The sequence below is a fragment of the Hyaena hyaena genome, unplaced genomic scaffold (genome assembly GCF_003009895.1).
Source record: "Hyaena hyaena isolate Hyena2069 unplaced genomic scaffold, ASM300989v1 scaffold_5, whole genome shotgun sequence".
NCBI lineage: Eukaryota > Metazoa > Chordata > Mammalia > Carnivora > Hyaenidae > Hyaena > Hyaena hyaena.
This window is the reverse complement of record NW_024080637.1, coordinates 6,174,092-6,200,050: the sequence shown is the minus strand read 5'-3', so window position 1 is coordinate 6,200,050 and position 25,959 is coordinate 6,174,092. Positions and strand designations below refer to the sequence as shown.

At 47.1% G+C, this 25,959-nt stretch overlaps 1 protein-coding gene across 1 annotated transcript in view; it reads left to right on the top strand.

The window, feature by feature from the left end:
- Nucleotides 1–553: 553 nt before the first annotated feature.
- Nucleotides 554–25,959, top strand: part of ACOT11 (acyl-CoA thioesterase 11) — a 76,843-nt gene continuing 51,437 nt past the window's right edge. The window contains exons 1-3 of the mRNA XM_039238112.1: nucleotides 554–559; nucleotides 24,007–24,070; nucleotides 24,794–24,945. Coding sequence (XP_039094043.1) covers nucleotides 554–559; nucleotides 24,007–24,070; nucleotides 24,794–24,945 — 222 coding nt within the window. The remainder of the gene's footprint in view (nucleotides 560–24,006; nucleotides 24,071–24,793; nucleotides 24,946–25,959) is intronic.

The following is a 25,959-nucleotide window of genomic DNA, read 5'->3' as shown; positions in this document are numbered from 1 at the left end:
GCCGGCAGCACAGAGCCTGATGTGGGGCTTGAACTCACGAACCACAAGATCATGACCTGAGCTGAAGTTGGAAGCTTAACCAACCGAGCCACCCAGGCGCCCCCTCTTGGTGTTTGGTTTTAAGTAAACCTAATTCCGGTTTTCCTCATCGAACTTGTATCCCCCCAGAGCCTGGGCTCTGTGTCGGACTAGGTGACTGGCTCCGCAACAAAGCTGTCCCACCCAGAGCTCATTCCTTGGGTTTGCAGTCTCTGTTGGCAGTTTTTCTTCAGCACGTGCCTGGCACCTGGAAGGGTGGGAAACGGGACGATTAGCTTGGGTCTCTTGAGATCGATAGTCCCTGCCGTGGTGTGCAAGGCCCACTGAGCTTCTCCAGGCACCGTTACTGTGTTTTACAGAGCAGGCTAGTTGAGTGACTTGCCCAGGCACCTCGTACATGAGTGTCAGAGCAGGGACTGAAACCCAGTGTTCTGGACTCCCAAACCAGTGCTCTCCTGCCTCTCCTCACTGGAGGTTGCTGAGGGAGCCTTCTGGTCTTCAGCAAGTTCTCGGGATGAAGGTGAGTTCCCTCAGCTTCCTCTTTACAGCAGGTTAACCAGCCTTGGGCTCTGAATAAATAGGGAATTTTGTGGACTCTTTTTAGGAAGGGCTAAGTTTTGAGGAAGAGAGGGTCGGAGGGGCCTGTTGTCTTGGTTCTCGTTTCTCCTGAATTCAGAACCTCCCTGAATTCCCGGGAGAGAACCGAGACGCCCACACACATGAACGGGGGGGATGGACTCAGTGAAGGCAGAGATGGACACCGCCACGTCTGTCCATGCTTTACAGCGAAGAACCGAACAGAACCTGTGTCAGCCATTCTGCTCCTCCACGCCCCTGCTCGGCTGCCTATCCGGGGGGCTCCCCCGGCCCTGCCCTCCCCACACACTGCTCCCCGCCTTGGTGGCGTCTCCCCCCCACCCCCGTTCACTGCGGTCCCCTCCTTGATGGCTTCCCTCCTCAGGGCTGGTGTCTTTGGGAATCTAGTCATCCCTATCACCTCCTCAGAGAGGCCTTCCCTGACTGCCCTCTCCAGAGAAGACTTCCGGCCAGCCCCCATCGTCTTCCCGAGTTCTGTTGTCTTGGAGTCAGCATCTGAAAGGACCTTGTTGGCTGCCTGTTCTCCTCTAGAACGGGGCTCTGTGAGAGCAGGGACTCAGGCTGCCTCGTGCCCAGAAAACCCCCTGGGGTATTCGCAGTGGCGAATAATCCACCTTAAGTCCCATTCTTCTCAAATTCACCTGTGCCCCAGCTCCTTGCACACTAACTTTACCTCAGGGCTCCAGGGACTTTATGTCAACAGTCACCACTTTCCTCACTATTGCAAACATTTGGTGATTGCTGTTAACAGGCACTTTCTGTGTATTAACTTCCTGAGTCCTCACAATAGCACCTTGAGGTAGCTGCCATTATCATCAGCATGCCCATTTTATAGATGAGGAAACCAAAGCCAGAGGCAACTGGTCCCGTCTTACACAGTAAAGTGTAAGAGCCGGGGTTGAAACCCAGGTGGTGGTTCTCTGGAAGCCCTGCTCCAGAATGCTTCTAGAAGCAGCGTGATGTTCTCATCTGTCCTTCAGAGTGCAGCCTCCCCACACCTGTGGAAATGTGGACAAGCTCTTGGAACTTGCACCCCCCAAGTCCCTATTGAACCCCCAATGGTTTTTCAGAGAATTTCTTTAAACTACGTATTATGTTTGTTCCCAACTATATATGTTTGGATGAACAAAAGAGCCTCCATCTTTTACACATTTAACAAAAACCAGAGTAAGAGAGAAAGGACAATGTTGGAAGGAGACAGCCTCTCCTGGAACCCACTGGAACTGGGTCTGGAATCTTTTGTCTCTCTGTGCCCCCTCCTTTCCCCTCTTCGTGCCCCTCTTCATGTGTCCTCTCTGGACCCCAGTGGACGGTAACCTCTCCATGGCTCCTGAACCCTTAATAATACACCTCAGTTGCTCATCTGGGAAGCCCGGTTCCCATGGGAAGAGAGAGCGTCTAATGGGCTGAGCTTAGATCCGGTAGGTCTAGCTGAGGCCCGGTCACCTGACCAGGGAAAGGGTGTGCGGTGCAAATGTGGCTCCTACTGCCGTGGCCATAGTCTGACCGGTAAAATTGCAGAGAGCCTGACATCCTTGGGTCAGGTTAGCTTGGGGCAGAATCACCGCTTTAAGAGGTGGTGAATTTGGACCTGGGGGCTGTTGGTTATTTAATGCCTCATATCAAATTATTCCACCATGAAGTGGAATAAAACCATCCTCCGATCTGCTCACAGACTGTGAATCACAGATTCTGGGAACATCAGGCTGCCTATTTCTTTCTTTCTTTCTTTTTTTTTTTTTTTTAATTTTTATGTCTGAGAAAGGGAGACACCACAAGGGGGGAGGGGCAGCGAGAGCGGGGGGACAGAATCCGAAGCAGACTCCAGGTTCCCAGCTGTCAGCACAGAGTGCAATGCAGGGCTCGAACTCAGGAACCATGAGATCAAGACCTGAGCTGAAGTCTGACACTTAACCGACTGAGCCACCCAGACGCCCCAAGGCCGGCGTTGCTTATTTGGGTCTCCTCTGATGGTGTACAGGCAGCCTCTGGAGCAGTTCTCTCTTCTTTGGTGTTGTGGTTGGGGTGTCTGTCAACCGTCGGGTGGCCCCTCACCCCCATTCCCCCATCTCACCCTTCCAGCAATAAAGCTGATTTTTCCCTCTGACCCTCCTAGGGCTTCTGTTCCCATAGTGCAGCGGTGATGACGGGGCTCCCCTCCCTGCCCCCAGGAGTCCTGTAAGTTTGTAAGAGGAGCGTGGCTTGAGAGTGCGACACCGAGGGGGATGACTGATGACGAGGGCTTTGCAGACATTTCCTGCCCTGGGCCCTGAATTCTTGGTACACACTACTTCGCCACAGTCTCACCTTAGGGGGATTTGGGAGGTGGCGGCGGTGGTGGTGAAGGAAGAGAGGAGTGTGTTAGGATCAGGCCAGGACTGAGGATCAGGCAGTATGGACCACCTGAGGTGGAGAGGGCTCCCATTACACTTCCTGTGGTAGCCAGCCTTCAAGATGGCCCCCGTGACGCCTACAGGTGTGTCTGAGTCAGGGCTGGCCCCGCGTAGACAATAGAATTAGACAAAAGCGATAAGGTGGCTCCCAAGACCGGATCACAAAAGGTGTTGCAGCTTTGGATCCTGGGCTCTCGCTCTGGGGGAAGCCAGCTGCCATGCCGTGAGAATGCCAGGGCAGCACTGGGGAGAAGCCCACATGGGGACGAGTCAGGGCTTTTGGCCAATGGCTAGCACTGCCTGCCAGCCACATGAGTGGGCCACCTTGGAAGCAGATCTCTGGGCCCCGGCCCAGATCACTGTGGCCCCGGCCAACATCTGACTGCAACCACGTGGGAGGCCTGAAATGAGAATGGCGCAGCTTCCTGAAATCTCGACCTGCAGGATTGGTGAGCATAATGAAAATCACGTGTTGTGTCACTAAGCTTTGGTCTAATTTGTTACACAGCATTTGATAACAGATACGCCCATCTCCAGAGATACTCCAGAGAGGGATAGGAAGGTGGTCCTTGTGAAGAAGATGGCGGGGAGGCAGGCAAAAGGAGATAGCAAGGTAGATCTCTCACATTCCCTCCTGACGCCCGGGGAGACACCCAGGACCTGATGTGTCCGGAGCTCTCCAACATGGCGCTCTCCGACGTTGGGTTGATGCCTGAAAGACAGGTTTTCCATGGTGGAGGGGGCAGGAACTCTTACAGCATAATTAGGCCAGAGCTACAGGATCACAAAGAATATGTAGACTCGGCGAGGGTTTTCGACAGGAAACTTGTTTCTGAGGTGTGGAATGTGTCTGATTTTTTAGGCGTGTGGTGAGGGAGCCGAGTGCTACCATTTCCAGGACCTGCCTGTCTCACCAAGGGATCCACACTTCCCGCCTCCCCTCGGCACACAGCCTGGCAGGGAAGAAAAATGCCATGGACTTCGAGGAGTTCACAAGACTCGGAAGGGGATGTGGGGCACCTGGGCCTCCATGGGACGAGGGGGGAAGGGAGGGCAGAGGTCTGGGTTTCAGGAGGGGGGTGGGGTTTAGACGCCAGACAGAGGAAAAGCATTTGAAAAAAGTCATTCTACTAGAAAAATATTTGAAAATCATCCCTGTACTTGAACTCCCTCAGGCCTCCTGTACCCTTATGTTCTAGAAGAATGGGGGAGGGGTGGTTACCTTAAGTTGTATTTTTCCACAAGCAGATCTGGAGACGAAGATTTGAATGCAAGCCTGCTTGAGGGGTGATCCCAGGAAGCAGAGAAAGGAGGGGGGCAGCGACGGGCAGGGAGGGCAGCCAGGAGAGGGGGTGTTATTGATTGGGCCAGTCGCTACTGTGGGCAAGCAGACAGAACAGGCCCCACCTTGTCATGCCGCCCATGGAACCAAGAGGCTGGCATTTATCCTTGGCTGCTCCTGGGCCCCCCTGGCCTGTCCCCGCCCCTGCCGCTGGGCAGAAAAAATGCCTGGGGAGAGCTGGGCGCAGGCTTTCAGCTTGTCCTGCAGTGAGCGCGGAGGGATGTGGCTGGGGCTCTGGTGCCTCTATAGGTAGCGCCGGGGGTGGGGTGGGGGGGGGCTGTCACGGTGTCCCCAGCCTTGGAGGTCTTTCCTGTGCCCAAGCTCCTGACGCTCCTGACGGACTTACAGCAGACCTGGAAGAAGACGTTTAGCTCCACATGGGAGGCCTGGAGAGTGGCACTGGATGCTTGCTGGGCAAGGGGCTCGGGTGGAAAGCGAAGAGGAATCAGTTCCAATCCTGACTCAACCCCTCCCTGTCTGTGTACTCTTCTTCAGGCTTATCTCCTTTCTCATCCTTAGCTTCCTTAGCTGCAAAATGGGTATTCCCTACCCTGCCTACCTCGAATGCTTAGAACACGGCAGTGGGTATTCGTAGTTTGCCTTGAAGCCCTCCCTCCATCCCCCATCTTCTGACAACATTTGGGGATCCCATCTGCTCCTGCTCTCAGTCTCAGTGGTTTGGGTGTGTCTTGGGTGGGACACCCATGGATCCAGTCAGCCCCAACATGGTACCCCCTAGCCACGTGCTTGATTGGCTCAGAGGTGGGCCTGTGCCCTGAGCCCATGCAGTCAGAGCAAAGTCTGTAGGAGCTCTCAGAAAAGCATATCTTAGGGGCGCCTGGGTGGCTCAGTCGGTTAAGCACCCGACTTCAGCTCAGGTCATGATCTCACATCTGTGCCAACAGCTCAGAGCCCAGAACCTGCTTCAGATTCTGTGTCTCCCTCTCTCTGCTCCTCTCCTGCTCATGCTCTGTCTCTTTCTCTGTCAAAGATAAATAAACATTAAACAAATTTTTAAAAATTTAAATGAGGGACTGGAAGCTGAGAGGAAGGGAAGCTCATCACCAAGTGGAACCTTAGAAGGAAGCTAGCACACAGGAGAGAGTGAGAAAAAGAGATAGAGAAAAGCAGGTCTTAATGGCTTTGCTTGAGCCCCCGAGTCAAGCTGTGCCTGAAGCTGCCCAGTAGCCCTTGACTTGTCAGTAATATGAGCCCATACACTGCCGCTGCTGAAATTTGCTCATGTTGGACTCTCTGCCACTTGAGACAGAAAGTTTTTTTTTGTGGGGCTCAAACTCACGACCCTGAGATCAATACTCATGTGCCCCACCGCTAAGCCGGCCAGGTGCCCCGCGACAGGATTGTTAATGGATGGGGCGCCTGGATGGCTTAGTCGGTTAAGCGTCCGACTTTCGCTTGGGTCATGATCTCGCAGTTCCTGGGTTCGAGCCCCGCGTCGGGCTCTGTGCTGACTGCCAGCTCAGAGCCTGGAGCCTGTTTCAGAGTCTGTGACTCCCTCTCTCTCTGACCCTCCCCTGCTCATGCTGTCTCTCTCTCTCTCTCCTAGAAATAAATAAAACATTAAAAAAAATTAAAAAAAAAAAAGATTGTGAATGGAAGTCCCAGACATCAGTTGATGTGAGCCGGGGGTTGAGAAGCAAGTCTCATGTTTTGTTGCTGCTGTGGTTGTTGAAAAGAGTGGTTGGGACCACCCAGTCCCAGCCCACAGGGACGTGCTGGAGTATTTCTTGACTAGATAGCAAATGAGTCACATAACTGTTGTCCCCGGTTATCACTTTGGTGAATGGTATGCGGGAAGGGGAGGTCTGGAAGAAGGATGCTGGAGGGTTTTCTTGTTTTTCCCTAAAGTTGGAGAGACCGTTAGACTTGTGTTGTGTGGTTGGCCAAATCCTGCAGTCAGTAAGGGGAGGAGGAAGGGTGGGGAGGGCCAGGGCAGGGTCGTGGGGCAGAGGCCTGAGAGAGCAAGTGAGAAGCCCCAGCAGGGAGCCCCAGGGCTTGATTTTAGACCTCTGAGCCCCGCCGCTCTGAGCACAGGACTTGGGGAAAGCTTGGGCTCTTCATCCAGCAGCCAGTTTAGATGCTTGCTCTTCTGGCGGCAGCCTGCCTCACCTGGCTGTTAGCGGACACCTGATTCACTCTGTGTCCCCAGTGCCTGCCTGGCACAGAGGTGGCATCAGGGTGGACTCATGGGATGAAGACCCGTGGGAATGACATTTGTGATAGAGTCCCAAGTGTGTGTCCCCTCTCCTCCCATCCATCTTCTTTCTCACCAGTGTTCACTTTCTTCTCCTCTCTGTGGCACAAAGCCCATTTGTGTTCTGTAAGCAGTAGGGCCCCCGCAAAGGAGGTTATTTTCTCAGAAGCCCACCAACCGCAAGCAGATGAGAACCCCACTTTCCCTTCTGCCCCGTGAAGCAGATGGCCCCAGAGATGTGGGGATTAGCCCACCTCTGCCATTTGCCCACCGTGTGGCCCTGGGGCAAGTGTTTTGGCTTCTCCGAGCCTCAGTTTCCTCATTAGTAAAGTGACGATAACGCATTCTTTGTGGGGCTATGTGAAGATTAAATAGCGTACGTGGAAAAACTGAGCACGGTGCTTGGCATCAAGTTGGGTGCAATAAAAGAGCCTTAATTCCCTTTTTCCAGCCTCCACCAATTGATTAAGAAAATGTCTGTGGATGCCTGCCATCTGACTCCACATGCCCACATGTGAGTACGTCTCTGTCTGTAAATGTGCACGTGCATCGTGCTTAGGGTGCACAAAGCATGCTATGTTTGTGAGCATGTGCCTTTGTGTGTGTGTAAACAGAAATGTGTGTAAATGTGTGTGTGCTGGTCTGTGCACACGAGTGCACACGTGTGGGACTTCCGAGCACTGTTAGTGCGAAGCATAGTTATGCTTTATGGCGGCAGCAGTAGATCCATTCCCCCAGCCATTAAGCTGCTTCCCTCCCCTCATCTGGGGGCAGGGAGGAGCTGCAGCCACGGAGCCCTCCCTTCCTCATCTCTGCATGCTGGATGAGCACCTGGCCTCGCCCCCCCACCATATGCCTGTCTTTTACAGTTCTTTGGTGCGTGGTGCTCATCGAGTGGCTAATTAGCTAAATGAATTAATTGACATCCATACGTGTAATTAGCAAATGGTTATAAGCAGCTATTCTCCTTGGGATGTCTATAATTTCTAGGGGTCAGATGCTGGGGGGCGGGGAGGGTGGTTTAGGGAGTAAATAGAATGGCCAGTGTGAGTGCTGAGGACCTGCCTGGGGGGCATCACATGCCTCACAGCCTGGTTGTGGGGACAGAGGGCCTGGGAAGGACAGAGGAGATGCCTATGAACCTGATAGGGGGAAACCACCTAGGTTTCAGACACTAGGAATCAGGAGGTCTGGGTTCTGGCCCCATTCATGCAACCTTCTCTGTGACCTTGGGTAAGTCTCTTTCCCCCTCAGGGCGGTGGTCTCTGCTTCTAAGGGAGATGGGTGGGCACAGCTGGTCGTAGGACTCTCCCATCTCTGACATTCTTCCTTCCCTTAAAGCCAAACTTTCTAACAACAAACAGGGCTGTGTAAAGAGGGGGTGATGTGCCCCCCCTTCTCTACTCCAGAGCACAGCATCACCATGCTCTCTCACAACTCTTGAGTTAGTACATACTTGCCCCCTGTTCCAAATGCCGTTGTCCACCTTCTCTGCCTTTAAGGTCATCTAGAACAGCCCGCTCCGATAGAACTTTCTGAAATGAGGGAGATGTCCTCATTTCCTGCCCCGTAGGGGAGCCACTAGACACACGTAGATACTGAACCCTTGAAACATGACTAGTACAACTCAGGAAATGGATTTTAAATTTATTTAGTTTTGTTTACATTTTTTAATGTTGGGTTTTTTTAATGTTTTTTTTTTTTTTTTTTTTTTTTTTAGTGTTTTATTTATATCTGAGAGAGAGAGAGAGAGACAGCGTGATCAGGGGAGGGTCAGAGAGAGGGAGATACAGAATCCGAAACAGGCTCCGGGCTCTGAGCTGGTTGTCAGCACAGAGCCCGATGTGGGGCTCGAACCCGCGAACGGTGAGATCATGACCTGAGCTGAAGTCAGATGCTTAACCGACTGAACCACCAGGCGTCCCAATGTTTGTTTTTTTTTAAGTTTATTTTTGAGAGAGAGCGAGCTTGCACAAGTGGAGGAGAGGCAGAGAGAGAGAGGGAAACACAGAATCCAAAGCAGGCTCCAGGCTCTAAACTGTCAGCACAGAGCTTGTTGAGGGGCTCGAACCCACAGAACAGTGAGATCATGAACTGAGCTGGAAGTTGGATGCTTAACTGACTGGGCCACCCTGGTGCCCCAAATTTATTTACTTTTAATTTTTTTAAGTTTCAATAGCCACATGTGGCTAGTGACTATTATATCGGACAGCACAGCTCTAGATCCTTTAAGATCCAGTACATTCGCTTATTCTTTTATGAATTCATTCATTCACCCAACAAATGTTTATTGAGTGCCTGCTGTGGCTAGGCACTGTGGAGGCTGTTGAGAATAGGCCTGGAGATCCCTGATCCCTGCCTTTAGGATGCATTTATAGTGGGAGGTGATAAGAGGGAGAGGAGAGAGAAAAACAAATAGACAAATAAAATAATTGGAAATTATAATAAGAGGTATGAAAGAAATCAACTAGGGACTGAGAGGAAAGAAAGTCTAGGGGAGACCTTCTTTAGATGGAGTTCTCAGAAAATGGGTCTCTGAGAAGGTGTCCTTTCAGCCGGGACGCAAGAGCTGAGAAGGAGCCCTCCTGGGAGGAAGGAGAGCGTGCAACAGGTCCTGAAGTAGGGAGGCTTGCAGTCATCTGCGACGTTGGGGCTAAAGGAGTGCGGGGGCGGGGCCAGGAAGTGAGGGGCGGGGCCTAACGCAGAGGCCAAGGGGAGGACTCTGCGACACAGCCAGGCAAGGCAGTGAGGGGCTCCATGAGTGCACCCCTTCATAAGCTGATGTGGCTGCTCCGAAGGGGACTGGAGGAGGCTTTGAGGGAAGCCAGAGATGGTGGCCTAGGGGCGGGGCCCTGGCCAGGGTGGCATAAGCCAGGAGAGCCCTCCACCAGGAAGCTTTCCCTGGCTGCTCAAGCTGGACTAGACACCCCTCTAGGGTTATTCCGCCCCCACGGCCAGCTCTGTCACAGCACTATCACCTCTGGTCATCCATTGCTTGTTCTAGAGGAACCCACCTTTCTCCATGGGGCCATGTCTGATTCTGTGGTCCCACCTGGACACGGAGCTCAGGCAGGACAGCCTCTCCCAAGCTCAGCCTGGATGTCCCCCATCTCCTGGGAAGAGGCTGCCCCAGGAAGCTAGCAGTGGTGGTGGGAGAGGTGGGAGAGATGCCCCAGCTCCCCAGTCTGCTCTGCTACCCCTGCTGCCTCACTTTGCAGCTTAGAGCCTCTTTCCCATCCATAGCCTCAGCTGACCCTCCCAACAGGCCTGACAAGAAGGTGGAGCAGTAATCCTTGTCTACCCATCTTATGGAGGAACAAACAGGAACCCAGAGAGGCCAAGTGCCTTGCCCTGGAGCAGGAGTCTCTCTTGGATGATAGAGATTTCCTCCATAGCTCTGAGTCAGGCATCCTGGATCTGAATGCCAGCTGTTAATTTCTTAGCTGTGTGACTTCAGGCAAAGTACCTAACCTCTCTGAGCAAATGAGCATATGCAAAGACACTCTACAGCATATGTTATAAGGGAAATGAACTTAAAACCATGAGATACCATTACACACCTTTTAGAATGGCCAAAATCCAAAACACTGACGGCACCAGACGTTGGCAAGAGTGTGGAGCAGCACCTCGCCTCCCTGAGGCAGATACCCCGTAAATCCCTTTCAACTGCAGCCTCGAGTTAAAGCTCAGGGTTTCTGGATGATGCACAGAGGTCTCTAAGTAAGGTCCAGATGCAGCTTATCTTAACCCATGGAAATGAACGAGAAAAATGAACATATGATGCCTGCTAATCCCCTACCCCCAATATAAACTGTGGAACTCGTGCACAGTAATTATAATAAACGCTCTTATTCAGAAAGGGAAAGAATGTGGGGCGCCTGGGTGGCTTAGTTGGTTAAGCTCGGCTCAGGTCATGATCTCACAGTTCGTGGGTTCAAGCCCCGCGTCGGGCTCTGTGCTGACAGCCAGCTCAGAACCTGGAGCCTGTTTTGGATTCTGTGACCCCCTCTCTCTCTCTGACCCTCCCCTGCTCACGCTCTCTCTCTCAAAAATAAAATAAAACATTAAAAAAAAAAAAAGGGAAAGAATAAGACACACACAACAGTGGTCAGTGGCTTCTGGCCATTCTGAACTTCCATTAGGCAGACATTTTTAGGGCCCCCTTTCCACAGAGGTGGAAAATAATCTCTGGGGGGCCCAGGTTCTCCTCTCTGGGGACAGCTCCTTTATGCATTGTTCTCTGAGGCCTCTGCTGGGCTGCATACGAGGAGGTTCCTTTCCTGTGATCCTCCTTGGCCCCCTCTGAAGATAATGTTGGGGAATAGACCTGGATCGGGGTTTGGGTCATTTTCTCAGTCAACTTTCTGCCCACAGATGGCTAGAGACCCAAGGGCCATTTTATTACTTAATTGTTATTGTCTCTTAGCCCAAGCTGGTAGTTCTTCTGAGACTAGAACTCTCTTGCAAATTTAGCTGGCTTCTTGTCTGTTTGTTTCTGGTCAGTTCCATATGCCCTTAAGCCACACCCAGAGTTCTTTTCTCGATATTCTTAGGTTTGCTACGCTTCTTTGTTTTCTTACTCCCATACGTCCTTGGTTTAAATGTGGGTTTCTGGGGCCAGCGTGCTTTGTAGGGTGTGCTGGTTGTTTTTCTGTTGTCTCTCAGCTCCGAGTTTCCCCTTGTATATTTTGGTTTGTGTGGACTGGAACTCAGCAAACCGTCACTTTCCAGGTGTCCTTGCCTGATGGCTTCCTGTTCGGTTCTTCCAGGGGGAGAATTGGCAGGAGATGAAAAGGTGGCAGAAGGGGAAACGGGACTTTCTTTCTAATTTCGGCACCGACTAGCATCCTTCCAGGAGCAAAGAACAGCGGTAGCTGCGGCTTTCAGCTTCTTTTGGCTCTCTCCGCTCCAGACGCGTCACGGCCCCTCAAAAGTGTCAGTAGCAGCCAGCTGCGCCTCTTAGTGGTGCGAAGACTGGTCCTCCAGGGGTCCCATCCCCAGCTGCCTGTGTCCCTCTCAGGTCTCCACACGCCAGCCCGTGGTCCCTCCGCTGGCAGTCTGAGTAGCAGCCAAGTGGGGTCCCTCAAACCTTAGTTCTGGTAACCGTACCTCTTCCTTTTTATTCCCCAGCCCTAAAGATAGTAGCTGCTTTGGCAATTACTACTAGCCGATTCCTTCAGCACCAGAAGCGGTGGCTGCTGCTTGTAGTTACTAATATCTGGGTTATATCAGCATCCCCTTTTTGTTATGTCAGACTTCCAGCCCTATATAACACCAATTCCCTGAGTTAAATCTTGAGACCCCCGATGTGGCTGCTGTTTTCCTAACTAGACCACAGACAGGGGTAGAGCCACATCTCTTGTTCCCTTTTCCGAGCTGTTTTGTCCAATTGAAAGATTTACTGGGTGCCATGCCTTTAACTGGACCTTTGCTGTGATGCTGACACCATAATGCACTTAGGGGTCTTAGCAGGGGGGTGACGGCAGTACTTCTGTTTTGACTCAGCCTTTCCACCCACAACTCTTCTCAGTTTCATCTTTTGTAGATTGGGATTGAGAAGCAATCTTGAAAGTCCCTGTGTGGCTTGACTCTTTCTGTTCCATTTCATTCTTACTTGCAAACCAGCTAATTCTTTTCTTAAAGCATATCTTTCTTGGAGCACCTTGCCAAATAGAGCTGACAGCAACCAATGCACACGACTAATGTTCTATTTCCAACCTCTTTCATGGAGCTACAAGTTTATTAGACCCATGAGCTGCCCTCCTACTTACTGCAGGACATAGTTTCACTAAATGTTTCATCACTGCCTCCAATGATAATTTATTTGCTCCTCCCTGTTCCAATGCTAAGCCAATGCCACATGTTTTGGGTTGTGTTACAATAGCATCCCACTTCTGGTACCAATCTCCATGTCTAGTTGGGAAAGGCTAGATTATGAAGAGGTAACAAATATTCCCATAGTCTCAGTGGTTTAGCCCAACAAAGCTTCATTTCCCACTCACACCAGTGTGTCCACCATAGGCCAGCTAGGGACCCCACTCCGTATTCTCATTCCAGGACTGTATTGAATGCTGCATATCACTATGGGGGAGATAAAGGAAAGAGGTAAACCATGCACTGACTCTTAGGGCTTCCAATTAAAAGAAAACATGTAACTTGGCCAAAGCAGCTCACATGGCCTAACTTCAAAGGGGTCAGGTATATGCAATTCTACTATGCATCTAGGTGGAGAATAGCACTAATACCAGTGACCCAAAGAACAACTAAACCAAATTGGAATAGGAGAAAAGAGGGCTTTATGAAGAAAAAAAAAAGTGGATCCAATAAAGCATCTGATATGTTGGAGCAGTGATAGAGATAACCACCCACAAGTATATAAAGAGCATGGAGAGGTGAACCTGTCCAGATCTGAGTGAGAATAAATTAAGGAAAATATTATAAGAAGTAACTATAAAACAAAAATAATTACAAACTCTAGGAAAAACAAACAGCTCTGTAAGAAAGGAAATGTAATAGTACCCAACTGGCTCTGAAAAACTGATATTCTCCTAGCTGATAAGAATGTAAACACTGTATATTAGAATCAACCTGTAGTCAAAGCTTTGAAGATTAATTATGGTCACAGGACAGAATTTAATGTTAACAACCTTGACAATTAAAAAATTCATACAGGGAAGCTGAGAGGTAGAAGAAGGAGAAGAGAGCTGAATGGGAAAGTAAAGGCCCTAATATCCTCATTTTACATGGTGGGGTATCAAGCCGTACTGTCTATGGAACAACAGAAAAAGTGTATGTGTGTTACTTGACTTTACAAAGGTCACCACAGATAGGATTCTGTTGGGGGTGCAGGGAGAGAAGAATTATGGTGGTGGTATATGTTAATTCATCACCTGTCATGGAAAGACACCACTAGATAATGTTTAAAATTGATAAAGTGAGAAATTGCTGTATAAGCACATTATTTATAAATTGTAGGTAACTAGGAGAAATAGCTAAAAGAATGAAAAAGCAGGTGCCTCTTGGGAGCTAGACTGGCGGTTAGGAGAAGAGGGGTAGAGTACAATTGCCTTTCATTATAAATCTTTGAGTACTGTTTAATTTTCGAACCATATGGATGGATAGGTTTCTTAGGTTAAAAAAATCATTAAAATACAATTATGTTTCAAAAAGGGCTTTTACAAACAAATGAAACTGAAGATCAAGGAAATTAAGGAACATGCTCAAGGTCATGGAGCTTAGTGGCAGAGTTGGATTCAAGCACATGTTCTTTGATTTTCAGTCTAGGGTTCATTTCACTTGCTTACACAAGCCATTTAACAAACATTTTTTGAGAGCCTACTCTGGATATGATGTCAGGTGCAAGGGCCAAGACATATTAAGTCCTATTCTGGTTATAGGTTGTGCACAGTCTACTGCAGAAGGGCAGACATTTCAACCAATCCTTCTAATGCAGTGTGCTTACATGATCATGTGTGCAAAATTTGAAACCATACGCTATTTTAACTCCATCAGTAGAGACTGCTGCCCCTTTCCACCTTGAATTCCTCATGGTAGTACTTCCACTTGTGTCGGGTGATGTTGGAATGGTTGTGGGCTTCTGTGAGGTGACAAAAGGAAAGTTGTGTTGGAATTCCATTTAGTGTGGGTTTACTGGGATATATTTATGTGGTTCTCCATCATTTCTTTGTATGTTTAAGTTGTTGCTCGCCGTGCTAATGTATGAATGAAATAATGATAAATGCTCAAGGGCACCGAGGTGGCTCAATCGGTTGTGTCTGACTTCAGCTCAGGTCATGATCTCACGGTTTGCCGATTCGGGCCCCATGTCAGGCTTTGCACTGACAGTGTGGAGCCTGCTTTAGATTCTCTATCTCCCTCTTTCTCTGCTTCTCCCCTACTTGTGCTTTCTCTCTCAAAAATAAACATCAAGGGGTACCTGGGTGGCTCAGTCAGTTGAACATCTGACTTTGGCTCAGGTCATGATCTCACAGTTCATGAATTCGAGCCCCACATCAGGCTGTGTGCTGACAGCTCAGAACCTGGAGCCTGCTTCGGATTCTGTGTCTCTCTCTCTTTTTGGTCTTCCCCTGCAAACACTCTGTCTCTCTCTCAAAAATAAAAAAATAAAAAAATATTTTTAAAAGAGCATAAAAAATAATAAATGCTCAAATAATTCAAAAGAAGGCAGAAAAAGGGGCGCCTGGGTGGCTTAGTTGGTTAAGCGTCCGACTTTCGCTTAGGTCATGATCTCACGGTTCGTGGGTTCGAGCCCCGCGTCGGGCTCTGTGCTGACTGCTAGCTCAGAGCCTGGAGCCTGTTTCAGTCTGTGACTCCCTCTCTCTCTGACCCTCCCCTGCTCATGCTGTCTCTCTCTCTCTCTCTCCTAGAAAAAAAAAAAAGGCAGAAAAAGAGGAAAAAGGGAACAAAGAGTAGATGCAACAAAAAACTCCAGCAAGATAGTAGACTTAACCTAACCATACCAATAATCACAATATATATAAGTAGCCTAAATACTCCAATTAAAGGGAAGAAATTGTAAGATTGTATTTAAAAAAAACAAGATCCAAATATATACTATTATTAAGATTATAAAAAATATACTTTAGATATAAAAGCACAAATATGTTACAAGTAAAGGATATAAAAAGATAGAGTATGCTAACAGTATTCAAAAGAAAGTAGATCACAGGGTGCTTGGGTGGCTCAGTTGGTTGAGCATCTGACTCTCAATTTTGACTCAGGTCATAATCCCAGGGTTGTGGGATTGAGCCCTGCATTGGGCTCTGTGCTGAGCATGGAGCCTGTTTATGATTCTCTCTCTCTCTCTCTCTCTCTCTGTCTCTCTGTCTGTCTCTCACCCCTGTCATTCTGCCTGCTCACTCTCTCTCTCTAAAATAAAATTATAAAAAATTAAAAAAAGAAAGTAAATCTAAGAGCAAAGAATATTATCAGGAATAAAGAGAGTCATTACATAATGATAAAGGATCAATTTACTCATCGGTCATAACAATTCTAAGTGGTTATGCATTAGAAACAGAGTATCAAAATACATGAAGCAAAACCTAATAGAACCACAAAAAGAAATGGGCAAATATATAATTATTATAAACTATTTCCACATATTCAACATATTTGATAAAACACCTAGACAAAAAGTCAATAAGAATATAGACAATGTGAACAACTCAACCAACTTAATCTGATGTTTATAGAATACTTTACCCAACAGCAGCAGAATATACATTCTTTCCAAGTGCAAATGAAATACTACAGAAGACCATAGTTAATGCAACAAAATAAGTATCAATATATTTAGAAGTGTTCTGATCCCATAGAATTAAATTAGAAATTGACAACAGAAAGATATCTGGGAAATTTCCACATATTTTAGGAGAAAAATATGCACTTTTAAATAACATATAGGTCAAAAAGAAACCACAAGAGAGATTGGAAATGATTTTGACCTGAAACACAATATATGAAAACACAATATGGAAGTTTGGGGGATGCAGCTAAAGCAGTACTTGAGGGAAAGTTGTAGCATTAAACACTTATATTAGAAAAATGGAGGGGTGCCTGGGTTGGTTGAGTGCTGACTTCAGCTCAGGTCATGATCTTGCAGTCCGTGAGTTTGAGCCCTGCATCGGGTTCTGTGTTGACAGCTCAGAGTCTGGAGCCTGCTTCGGACTCTGTGTCTCCCTCTCACTCTGCTCCTCCTCCACTCTCACTGTGTCTCTCTCTGTCTTTCAAAAATAAATAAACATTAAAAAATTTTAAAAAGAAAAAGAAAAAAGGAAATAAATTTCCTGAACTTTCACTGTCATGAAACCAAAAAGTGAAAGCAAACTGAATCAAAGAAGGCAGAAGATAGGATATAATAATGACAGGGGAGAAATTAATATATAGAAAATAGGGGAGGGGCACTTGGGTGGCTTAGTTGGTTAAGTGTTGGACTCTTTTTTTTTTTAATGTTTTATTTATTTCTGAAGGGGGGAGAGAGAGAGAGAGAGAGAGAGAGACAGCATGAGCAGGCAAGGGTCGGAGAGAGAGGGAGGCACAGAATCTGAAACAGGCTTCAGGCTCTGAGCTGGCTGTCAGCACAGAGCCCGATGCGGGGCTTGAAACCACGAACCGTGAGATCATGACCTGAGCCGAAGTCGGACACTTAACCGACTGAGCCACCCAGGTGCCCCAAGTGTTGGACTCTTGATTTCAGCTCAGGTCATGATCTCATGGTCATGAGATGGAGTCCTGTATCAGGCTCTGCGCTGACAGGGCACAGCCTGCTTGGGATTCTCTCTCTCCTTCTACCTCTTCCCCTCACCCCTGCTCTCTCTGTCTCTCAAAATTAACAAATAAACTTTGTAAAAAAAATAAAAAAGAGGGGGGATGTTGGCACAACCATCAATTGAAAATTAAAAAAAAGAGAGAAAAGAAAAGAAAACAGAGGAGCACATGGTTGGCTCAGTTGGTTAAGCATCTGACTTTTGATTTCAGCTCAGGTCATGATCTCATGATGAGTTTGAGCCCCACATTGGACTCTGCTGACAGCAAGGAGCCTGCTTGGGGTTCTCTGGCTCCTTTTCTCTCAGCCCCTCCCCTGCTCATTCTCTATCTCTCTCTCTCAAAATAAATAAAAATTAAAGAAAAGTAAACTGAAAACAGAAAAACAGTAGGAAAAACAAATGAAACAAAAATATAGTTCTTTGAGAAGATTAAGGAAATTGATCAACCTCTAGATAGCCTGCTCAGGAAAAAGAAGACATAAATTACCAACCTCAGAAATGATAGAGGGGAGATCATTACAGATTTGACAGATATTAGCTAAATAAGGGAATATTATGAATAACTTCATGCCAATAAATTAAATTTTTTGATGAAATGGAGAAAGATAAAAGTACCAAGTTCAGTTGAGAAGAAATAAGTTAAATAACTCTATATCTATTAAAGAAATCTTATGTGTAGTTTAAAAGCCTCTCAGGGCACCTGGGTGGCTCAATCAGTTAAACCTCTGACTTTGGCTCGGGTCAACATCACTGTTCATGGGTTCAAGCCCTGCATCAGGGTCTATACTGACAGCTCAGAGCCTGGAACCTGCTTTGGATTCTGTGTCTCCCTCTCTCTGTGCCCTTCCCTCACTCACACTCTGTGTCTCTCTCAAAAATAAATAAACATTAAAAAAAAAAAGCCTCCTACAAAGGTAACATACTGATGACTTTGCTGTCAAATTCTACCAAACATTTAAGGAAGAAGTAATATCAATTTACAAACTCTTCCAGAAATTGAAGAAAAGAGAACATTTTCCAACTCATTCTTCAAGCCCAGCATTACCGATATCAAAACCAGATAAAAGTATTACAGGGAAGGACCTCTGCAGAACAATATAATGAATAGAGTTGCAAAAATTTTTTAAAACATTTTTTAACATTTATTTATTTTTGAGACACAGAGACAGCACAAGCAAGGAAAGAGCAGAGAGAGAAAGAGAGGGAGACACTGAATCTGAAGCAGGCTCCAGGCTCTGAGCTGTCAGCACAGAGCCCAATGTGGGCTTGAAACCACAAACTGTGATCATCACCTGAGTTGAAGTCAAATGCTCAACTGACTGAGCCACCCAGGCACCCGGAGATGCAAAAATTTTAATGAAAATTTATATATGTATGTATGTATTTTTTAAAGATTTAATTTCTTGGGGGCACCTGGGCAGCTCAGTTGGTTGAGTGTACAACTTTATCTCAGGTCATGATCTCACAGTTTGTGAGTTTGAGCCCCACATCAGGCTTTCTGCTCTCAGTGCAGAGCCTGCTTCGAATCCTCTGTCCCCTTCTCTCTGCCCCTCCCCCCCAAACATAAATAAACATTTAAGAAAAAAAAAGATTTACTTCTTAAAAAATTTTTTTTTAATGTTTTATTTATTTCTAGGAGAGAGAGAGAGACAGCGTGAGCAGGGGAGGGTCAGAGAGAGAGAGGGAGTGACAGACTCTGAAACAGGCTCCAGGCTCTGAGCTGGCAGTCAGCACAGAGCCCGATGCGGGGCTCGAACCCACGAACCGCGAGATCATGACCTAAGCGAAAGTCGGACGCTTAACCGACTAAGCCACCCAGGCGCCCCAAAAGATTTACTTTTTAAAGTAACGTCCACACCCAATGTGGAGCTTTACCTCACAACCCCAAAATCTAGTCACACACTCTACTGATTGAGCTGGCTAGGTGCCTCGCTTAACAAAATTTTAACAAATCAAAACCCACATTATATAAAAAGTAAAGTACATCGTTATGCAATGCATATTTTCCTAGGGATGACAAGTTTGTTTAACATTTGAAAAGTAACCAATGTACATTAAACATTAAAAGGATAAATCATTTGACCCTCTCAATTATAGGTGCAGAAAAAGCATTTGACAAAATACAACATCCATTCCTGAGAAAAACTTGCAGCAAGCTAGAAATAGAGGGAAGAGAACTTTAATCTGGTAAAAGACTTTTTACAAAAACCCTAATGTCCTAAAGTTAACACTTTATGGTGAAAATTGGATGCCTTGTCCCTAAATTAAGAGCAAGGAAGGATGTCAAGATCTTACCCATTTGTATTTAAAGTTGTGCAGGGAGTTTCTAGTCAGAGCAATTAGGCAAGACAAAAAAATAAAGGCATTGAAGTTGAAAATAAAAAGGTAAAACTATCTTTATTTACAGACAACATAATCATTTTTTAGGAAAAAAAAATTTAAGATTTTATTTTTAAGCCATCGTCACACCAATGTGGGAGCTTGAATTCACAGCCCTGAGATCAAGAGTCACACGTTCTACCAACTGAGCCAGCCAGGCGCCCCAGAAAATTTTAAAGAGTCTACAAAATGGTCTTGAAAGTGAGTTTACTAAGTTTCAGGATATACTTACTATTTAAAAACCAATTGATTTCTACGTACGGGCAATATTCTGATTGAAATTGAAAATTTTATTTATTTATTTTTAGGTTAATTTGTTTATTTCTGAAAGAGAAAGAGATCAAGAGTGTGAACAGGGAAGGGGCAGAGAGAGAGGAAGAGAGAGGATCCCAAGTAGTCTCCGCACTGCCAGTGCAGGGCCTGACTTGGTGCTCAAAATCATGAACATGAGATCATGACCTGATCTGAAATCAAGAGTTGGATGCTCAACCAACTGCCACCCAGGCACCCCAACTTTTTATTTATTTTTAACTAATCTCTACCTTCAATATGAGGCTCAAACCCATGACTCTCTGAGATTAAGAGTCACATGCTCCACCAACTGAGCCGGCCAGCAGCCCCTGAAATTTTAGAGTCCATTTTTAATAGTATAAATATGTGAAATACTTAGTAATAACTTTCACAGAAGATGTGCAAGACTTATAGCTGAAAACTACAAAATATTGCAGAGAAATTAATGAAAGCCTAAATAGATGGAGAGATATACCATGTTCATGGATCAAAAGACTCAATATTATTAATGTCAATTCTTTCCAAATTGAGGGATATGTCACCATCCCTATCAAAATCCAAGCAAGCTTTATTTTATTTTATTTTCAGAAATGGAAAACAGACTCTAAAATTTAAATGCAAATGCGAAGGACTCAGAACAGCCAACCTAGTTTGAAAAAGAACAACTAGTAGGACTTAGGTGATTTGGTTACCAGACTTCTATGTGAGAGTCATCAGGAAAATCTAGTATTGACCTAAAGACAGACATGTAGATCAACAGAACAAAGTAGAGAGTCCACAGATAGGTCCCCACACATATAACCAATTGACTTGACAAAGGTGCCAAGGCAATTCAATGGGTAGAATTATAATTTTTTTAACAAATGGTGCTGGAACAACTGGATAGAGACATATTAAAAAAAAAAAAAGAACCTCTATCTTTAACTCAGACCAAATATGAAAATTAACTTGGAATAGATTATAGTCTAAATGTAAAAGCATGGGGCACCAGTGTGGCTCAGTCTGTTAATTGTCCAATTCTTGATCTCATTGTTGGTTCTTGGATTCGAGCCCTGAGTCAGACTCCATGCTCATAGTGCAGAGACTGCTTGAGACTTTCTCTCCCTCTCTCCCTGCTCCTCCACAGCTTGCTTACTCTGTGTCTCAAAATAAATAAACTACAAAAAAACTTTTTTTAAATGTAAAAGCTAAAACCATAAAACTTCTAGAAGAAAGCATAAAAGAAAATCTTAGCCACTTTGGAGTTGGCAAAGATTTTTTTTTTTTTGAGAGAGAGAGAGAGAGAGAGAGAGACAGCATGAGTGGGGGAGGGGCAAAGAGAGAGGTAGACACAGAATCCAAAGCAGACTCCGGGCTCTGTGGTGTCAGCCTCGACGTGGGGCTCGAACACATGAACTGTGAGATCATGACCTGAACCAAAGTTGGACACTTAACCAACTGAACCACCCAGGTGACCCTGGCAACTGCCATTCTACTTTGTTTCTATGAATTTAATTATTCTATAGTTACCTCACATAGTGGGCTCATACAGTATTTGTCTTTTTGTGATTGACTTCTTGCACTTAGCATAATGTCCTCAAGGTTCATCTATGTTCTAGCATATGTCAGAATTTCCTTCCTTTTTAAGGCTGAATATATTCCATTGTATGCATGTACCATATTTTGCTTATTCATTCATTGGTCAATGGACATTTGGGTTGTTTCTACTTTTTGCCTATTGTGAACAGTGCTGCTGTGAACATAGGGTTGTACAAATATATCTTGGAGAGCCTGTTTTGAATTCATCTATAAAGAACTCTTATCGGGGCGCCTGGGTGGCTCAGTTGGTTGAGCGTCAGACTTAGGGTCATGTCATGATCTCACTGTTTGTGAGTTCAAGCCCCACTTCAGGCTCTGTGCTGACAGCTCAGAGCCTGGAGCCTGCTTTGGATGCTGTGTGTCTCTCTCTCTCTCTGCTCCTCGTTTGCTTGCGCTCTATGTCTCTGTTTCTCAAAAATAAATAAATAAATAAATAAATAAATAAATAAATAAATAAAAGAACTCTTATCATTCAATAATAAGGTAATCAATCCAATTTCTTTAATGGGGAAAGATTTGAATAGATATTTTACCAAGGGAGGTACACAGATCAGTAAGTCAGTATACAAAAAGGATGCTTAACAACATTAATGGATGGGAAAATATAAATGAAACCCGCTATGATAAAGCAGTGTGAATCCACTGAAATGATTAAGATTCAACTGACTGACCAAGTGCTGTGAGCATGAGATGGAGCTGGGACTCTCACTTGCTGCTCATGGGAATGTGGAACGATGCCATCATTGGGGAAAGCTTTTGGCAGCTTAAAAAATGTTAAACATACATCTGTCATATGAGTTGGCCATTCCACTCCGAGGTATTTACCTAAGAGAAATGACAGTATATGTCCACACCTGGACTTGAAGATGAATGCTCATACCAGCTTTATTTATGTAATAGCCAGCAAATAGAAACAATCCAAACTCTGTCAATAAGTGGATGAATAATCAAATTGTGCTATAACCATAAAATGGCATCCTACTCAGCAATAAAAAGGGACAAATTATTGGTGTATGCAACATACATATGAATTGCAAAATAATTATGCTGAGTGAATGAGGCCAGACAAAAAAGAATTCATACTGTATGATTCCATTTATATAGCCTTCTAGAAATGCAATCTAATCAAGAGTGACAGAGGCAGATTCTTGTTTGCCTGGGATGTGGGGGAAGGGACAGTGTTGGGCAGGGGGAGGGGTTACAAAGGGCTATAGGAAGTTTTGGGGGTGACGATTGTTCATTACCTCGACTGTGATGCTTTCATGGGTATATGTGTGTATATACATGTATACACAATATGTATGTCAAAACATATCAAGTTATGTACCTTAAATATGTGCAATGTATGCAATGATATCTCAATAAAGGTATAAGACAAAAAGAAATAAATTCAAGTAGACCCATAAAGAGAAATACTATATAACAATGAAAATTATGGAAAGATATTTATGATAATTGTTGAGAGAGAAAAAAAAGCAGAGTACAAAACAGTATGTCCAATATAGTCACTTTTTAAATTTAATTAATTTATTTATTAAAAATTTAAACAAATTTAAAATTTACTTACTTTTGAGGGAGGGAGAGAGAGACAGAGCGTCACTGGAGGGGGCAGGGAGAGAGAGACACACACAGAATCTGAAGCAGGCTCCAGGCTCCAAGCTGTCAGCACAGAGCCCAACGTGGGGCTCGAACTCACAAGCCGTGAGATCATGACCTGAGCCGAAGTTGAATGCTTAACTGACTGAGCCATCCAGGCTGCCCCTATTAAAAATTTTTTAAATGTTTATTTATATTTGAGAGAGAGAGAGAGAGAGAGAGAGAGACAGTACGTGAGCAGGGGTTGGGCATAGAGAGACAGAGACAGAAACCGAAGCAGGATCCAGGCTCTGAGCTGTCAGCACAGAGCCTGATGCAGGGCCCGAACCCACAAACCATGAGATCATGACCTGAGCTGAAGTGGGATACTCAACCCACTGAGCCAGGCAGGTGCTCCTGGTCACTTTTTTTTTTTTTTGGTTAGATAACTTGAATATCTTCAAATAGCATTCACCATTTGATTATAAAGAGTGTCACATTAAAATCAAACCACGGTTGGGGCGCCTGGGTGGCTTAGTCGGTCGGGCGACCGACTTTCGCTTAGGTCATGATCTCGTGGTTCATGAGTTCAACCCCGCATCGGGCTCTGTGCTGACTGCCAGCTCGGAGCCTGGAGCCTGTTTCAGTCTGTGACTCCCTCTCTCTCTGACCCTCCCCTGCTCACGCTGTCTCTCTCTCTCTCTCTCCTAGAAATGAATAAAACATTAAAAAAAAATTAAAAAAAAAATCAAACCACGGTTTATGCCAGCCCAGAGCCATCCTGCCAGTGTGGGAATTCTCCTTCCCTGCAAAGTCCACTGTCCTTTATACTTCAGGGTGTCCCCACATGTGTCTCACTGCATTCAAAAAGCAATCTCAGATGTTACTTGCTGTTGTTGACACCGGGGGCCTCTGCTGAGCTGAGGCTCTTGCATTAATGGTGCTAGCTGAGCCAGTGATAGGCCCAGGTCACTTGTCCATGTGGCCGTGTCACACTTGCCACGCCCCATGTGTGCGGTGCCCAGCATTCCAGCCCTGGGACTCTTGCACCCTTAGGGTGCTCTGAGAACATGGCTGAAGCAAAGTGACAGAAAAAGTGCCCCATCTATGTGACATGGTCAGAGGTCCCCACAGGATTGCTGCTTGGGCTCCAGGAGTAGCAGGATGACACACTGTCCTTTTCTCCAGGGAGGGGCCGGGACAGGAGGAGTTCAAGTACCAGCCTCTGTGAGGGGTCGGCCCTGGCTGATCCCCCCACCCCTCCCATCCTGGTGTGGAATGCACTCTTACTGCCCAACTCCTCCTCCCCAGATCTGGTGTCCTTCAGGGACCACCGTCATCCTCTGTCAGGTCCCGATGAGCGCGGATCGCAAACGTGAATACTGACGCATACTTTCCCAGCCAGCAACTTATGCCTGTGGTTGTATCATACATTTCATATCACATCATATTACGCTCTATAACATAACATACGCAGATGCACTCAGAGAGGGAGGGGGGGGCCTCAGTCTCCCCAGCTGGCAGGTCCACATTTCCCAGCTCTAGTCCAGCTGGAAGCACATACCTTAAAATACTAACGGCGATTCTCTCTGAGCCGAGAGATCACGGATGGCATTCATTTTCTTTGTTCTTTTCTCAACTGTCCATTTTAATTTTTTTCTATCAATATTCATCAGGGCAAAACGGTGTGTCTGGCTCAGAAGCTGGGTCCCAGCACCCAGCTCAGTGTTTGGCATGTAGTAGGTGCTCAGTAAAGGTGTGACCCAATAGCAGGTATTACTTTTCAGGACTGCGAGGGGCTGACTTAGCAAGAACAGGCAGCGGCTTTTGCGCCCTGGCGCCTGTCCTGCTCCACGTGGACGCTGCAAGCGTCTCAGGCGCCCGCGTTTCCGCTTCTGCCAGGCTCCCCTGGGACTGACGCCTGGCGGGGCGGGGTGTCTGGCGCCGGCTCGGTGCCCTGGCACTCTGGGATCGCTGCCGCCGCAGCCGGGGCCGCCCCACCCGTACCGGGAGGGAAGGGGACCAGAGTCGTTGCGAACTCGCCCGGCCGCTCCCACCCGCCCGTTCCTTTACCTGCCGCTTCCTGCGCCTCCCGCAGCCTCTCGCCGCCTCCCCCATCAGACTCTGCTCTGGGACCTCGCAAGCCCGGCTCTGAGCCCCTCTCCGCGGAGCTGCCTCCCCGAAGTTCCCAGCAGACTCCCCCGGCCTCCACCCTGCAAGCGGTTGGGTCAAGAGGGTCTCGCCACTTGGGTAAGTCCCCCCCCCCCCGCGCCCCTCCCCTGCCTCCCTGCCTGGGAAGGACTACACTTCCTAGGATCCCCCTGGGCTAGCTTCTCCTCACCCCAGCACTTTCTAGGCAGATCCGCCTCTACCCCCGACCCGCTCCCGCGAGCCTCTTGGTGCCTGGTACACTCTTGCTCGGGCAGGCTGAGGCCTGAAGCATCCTGGGATTTGAGCTGAGCTGGGCGGGCCTCTCACTAGGATAGGGGAGGCTGGCACTGGGGAGGGCCTGCAGCCTCAGCTTCCAGCCTCTGCCACCAGAGCTGACTCACTTAGACCCGGGGTGGGTGGGGGAGCCCCAGCCCTTGCTGTGAGTAACCTCCTCCACAAGGGTCGGGTGTGAGGTTGGGTCCAGGGCTCCAGCACCTGGGCCAGGGTTCCCGCCCCAGCAGGCGGAGGTGGTGAGAGTGGGGGGGAAGGGCGCCTGTGAGCCCGCTGGTCAGGACGGAGTTTAGGATTGGGGGGGCAGGTTCAGTGCTCCGCTCATGCATCCCTAATGTGGCCTCCATGGCTTGCTGGCAGCCCTCCAGCCCCACCCAGTCCCCACCGCCTGCGTCTGTCGAGCTGGCTTCCCACCGCTTTCTTTGCCTGGTCTCTGCACAGAGGGCTGTAGTTCTGAGGGGCCCTGGCCTTGGGGCCATGTTGATGTCACCTCCACTTCCTGTCTTGCTGGTATCACCGCCCCCTTTCTTTGTTCCTTCCTCCTGTCCCCCTTCTATTTATCTCAGAACTTCCTTTATTCTGCCACGCCAAACCCAGGGGGCCCCCAGAAGGAACTGGAGTCTTTAGCTTGGAGAATAGGAGAGAATGACATTCCTGCATTCATTCATTCATTCATTCATTCATTCACTTGATTATTCATGTACGCATATGTTTACTTCCATTCATTCACTCACACATTCCCTTGTTCTTTTACACTCAATTACTCATACCTTCATTCTCAGGACACCATCTGAGCATCTACTATGTTTTTTTTTTTTTTTT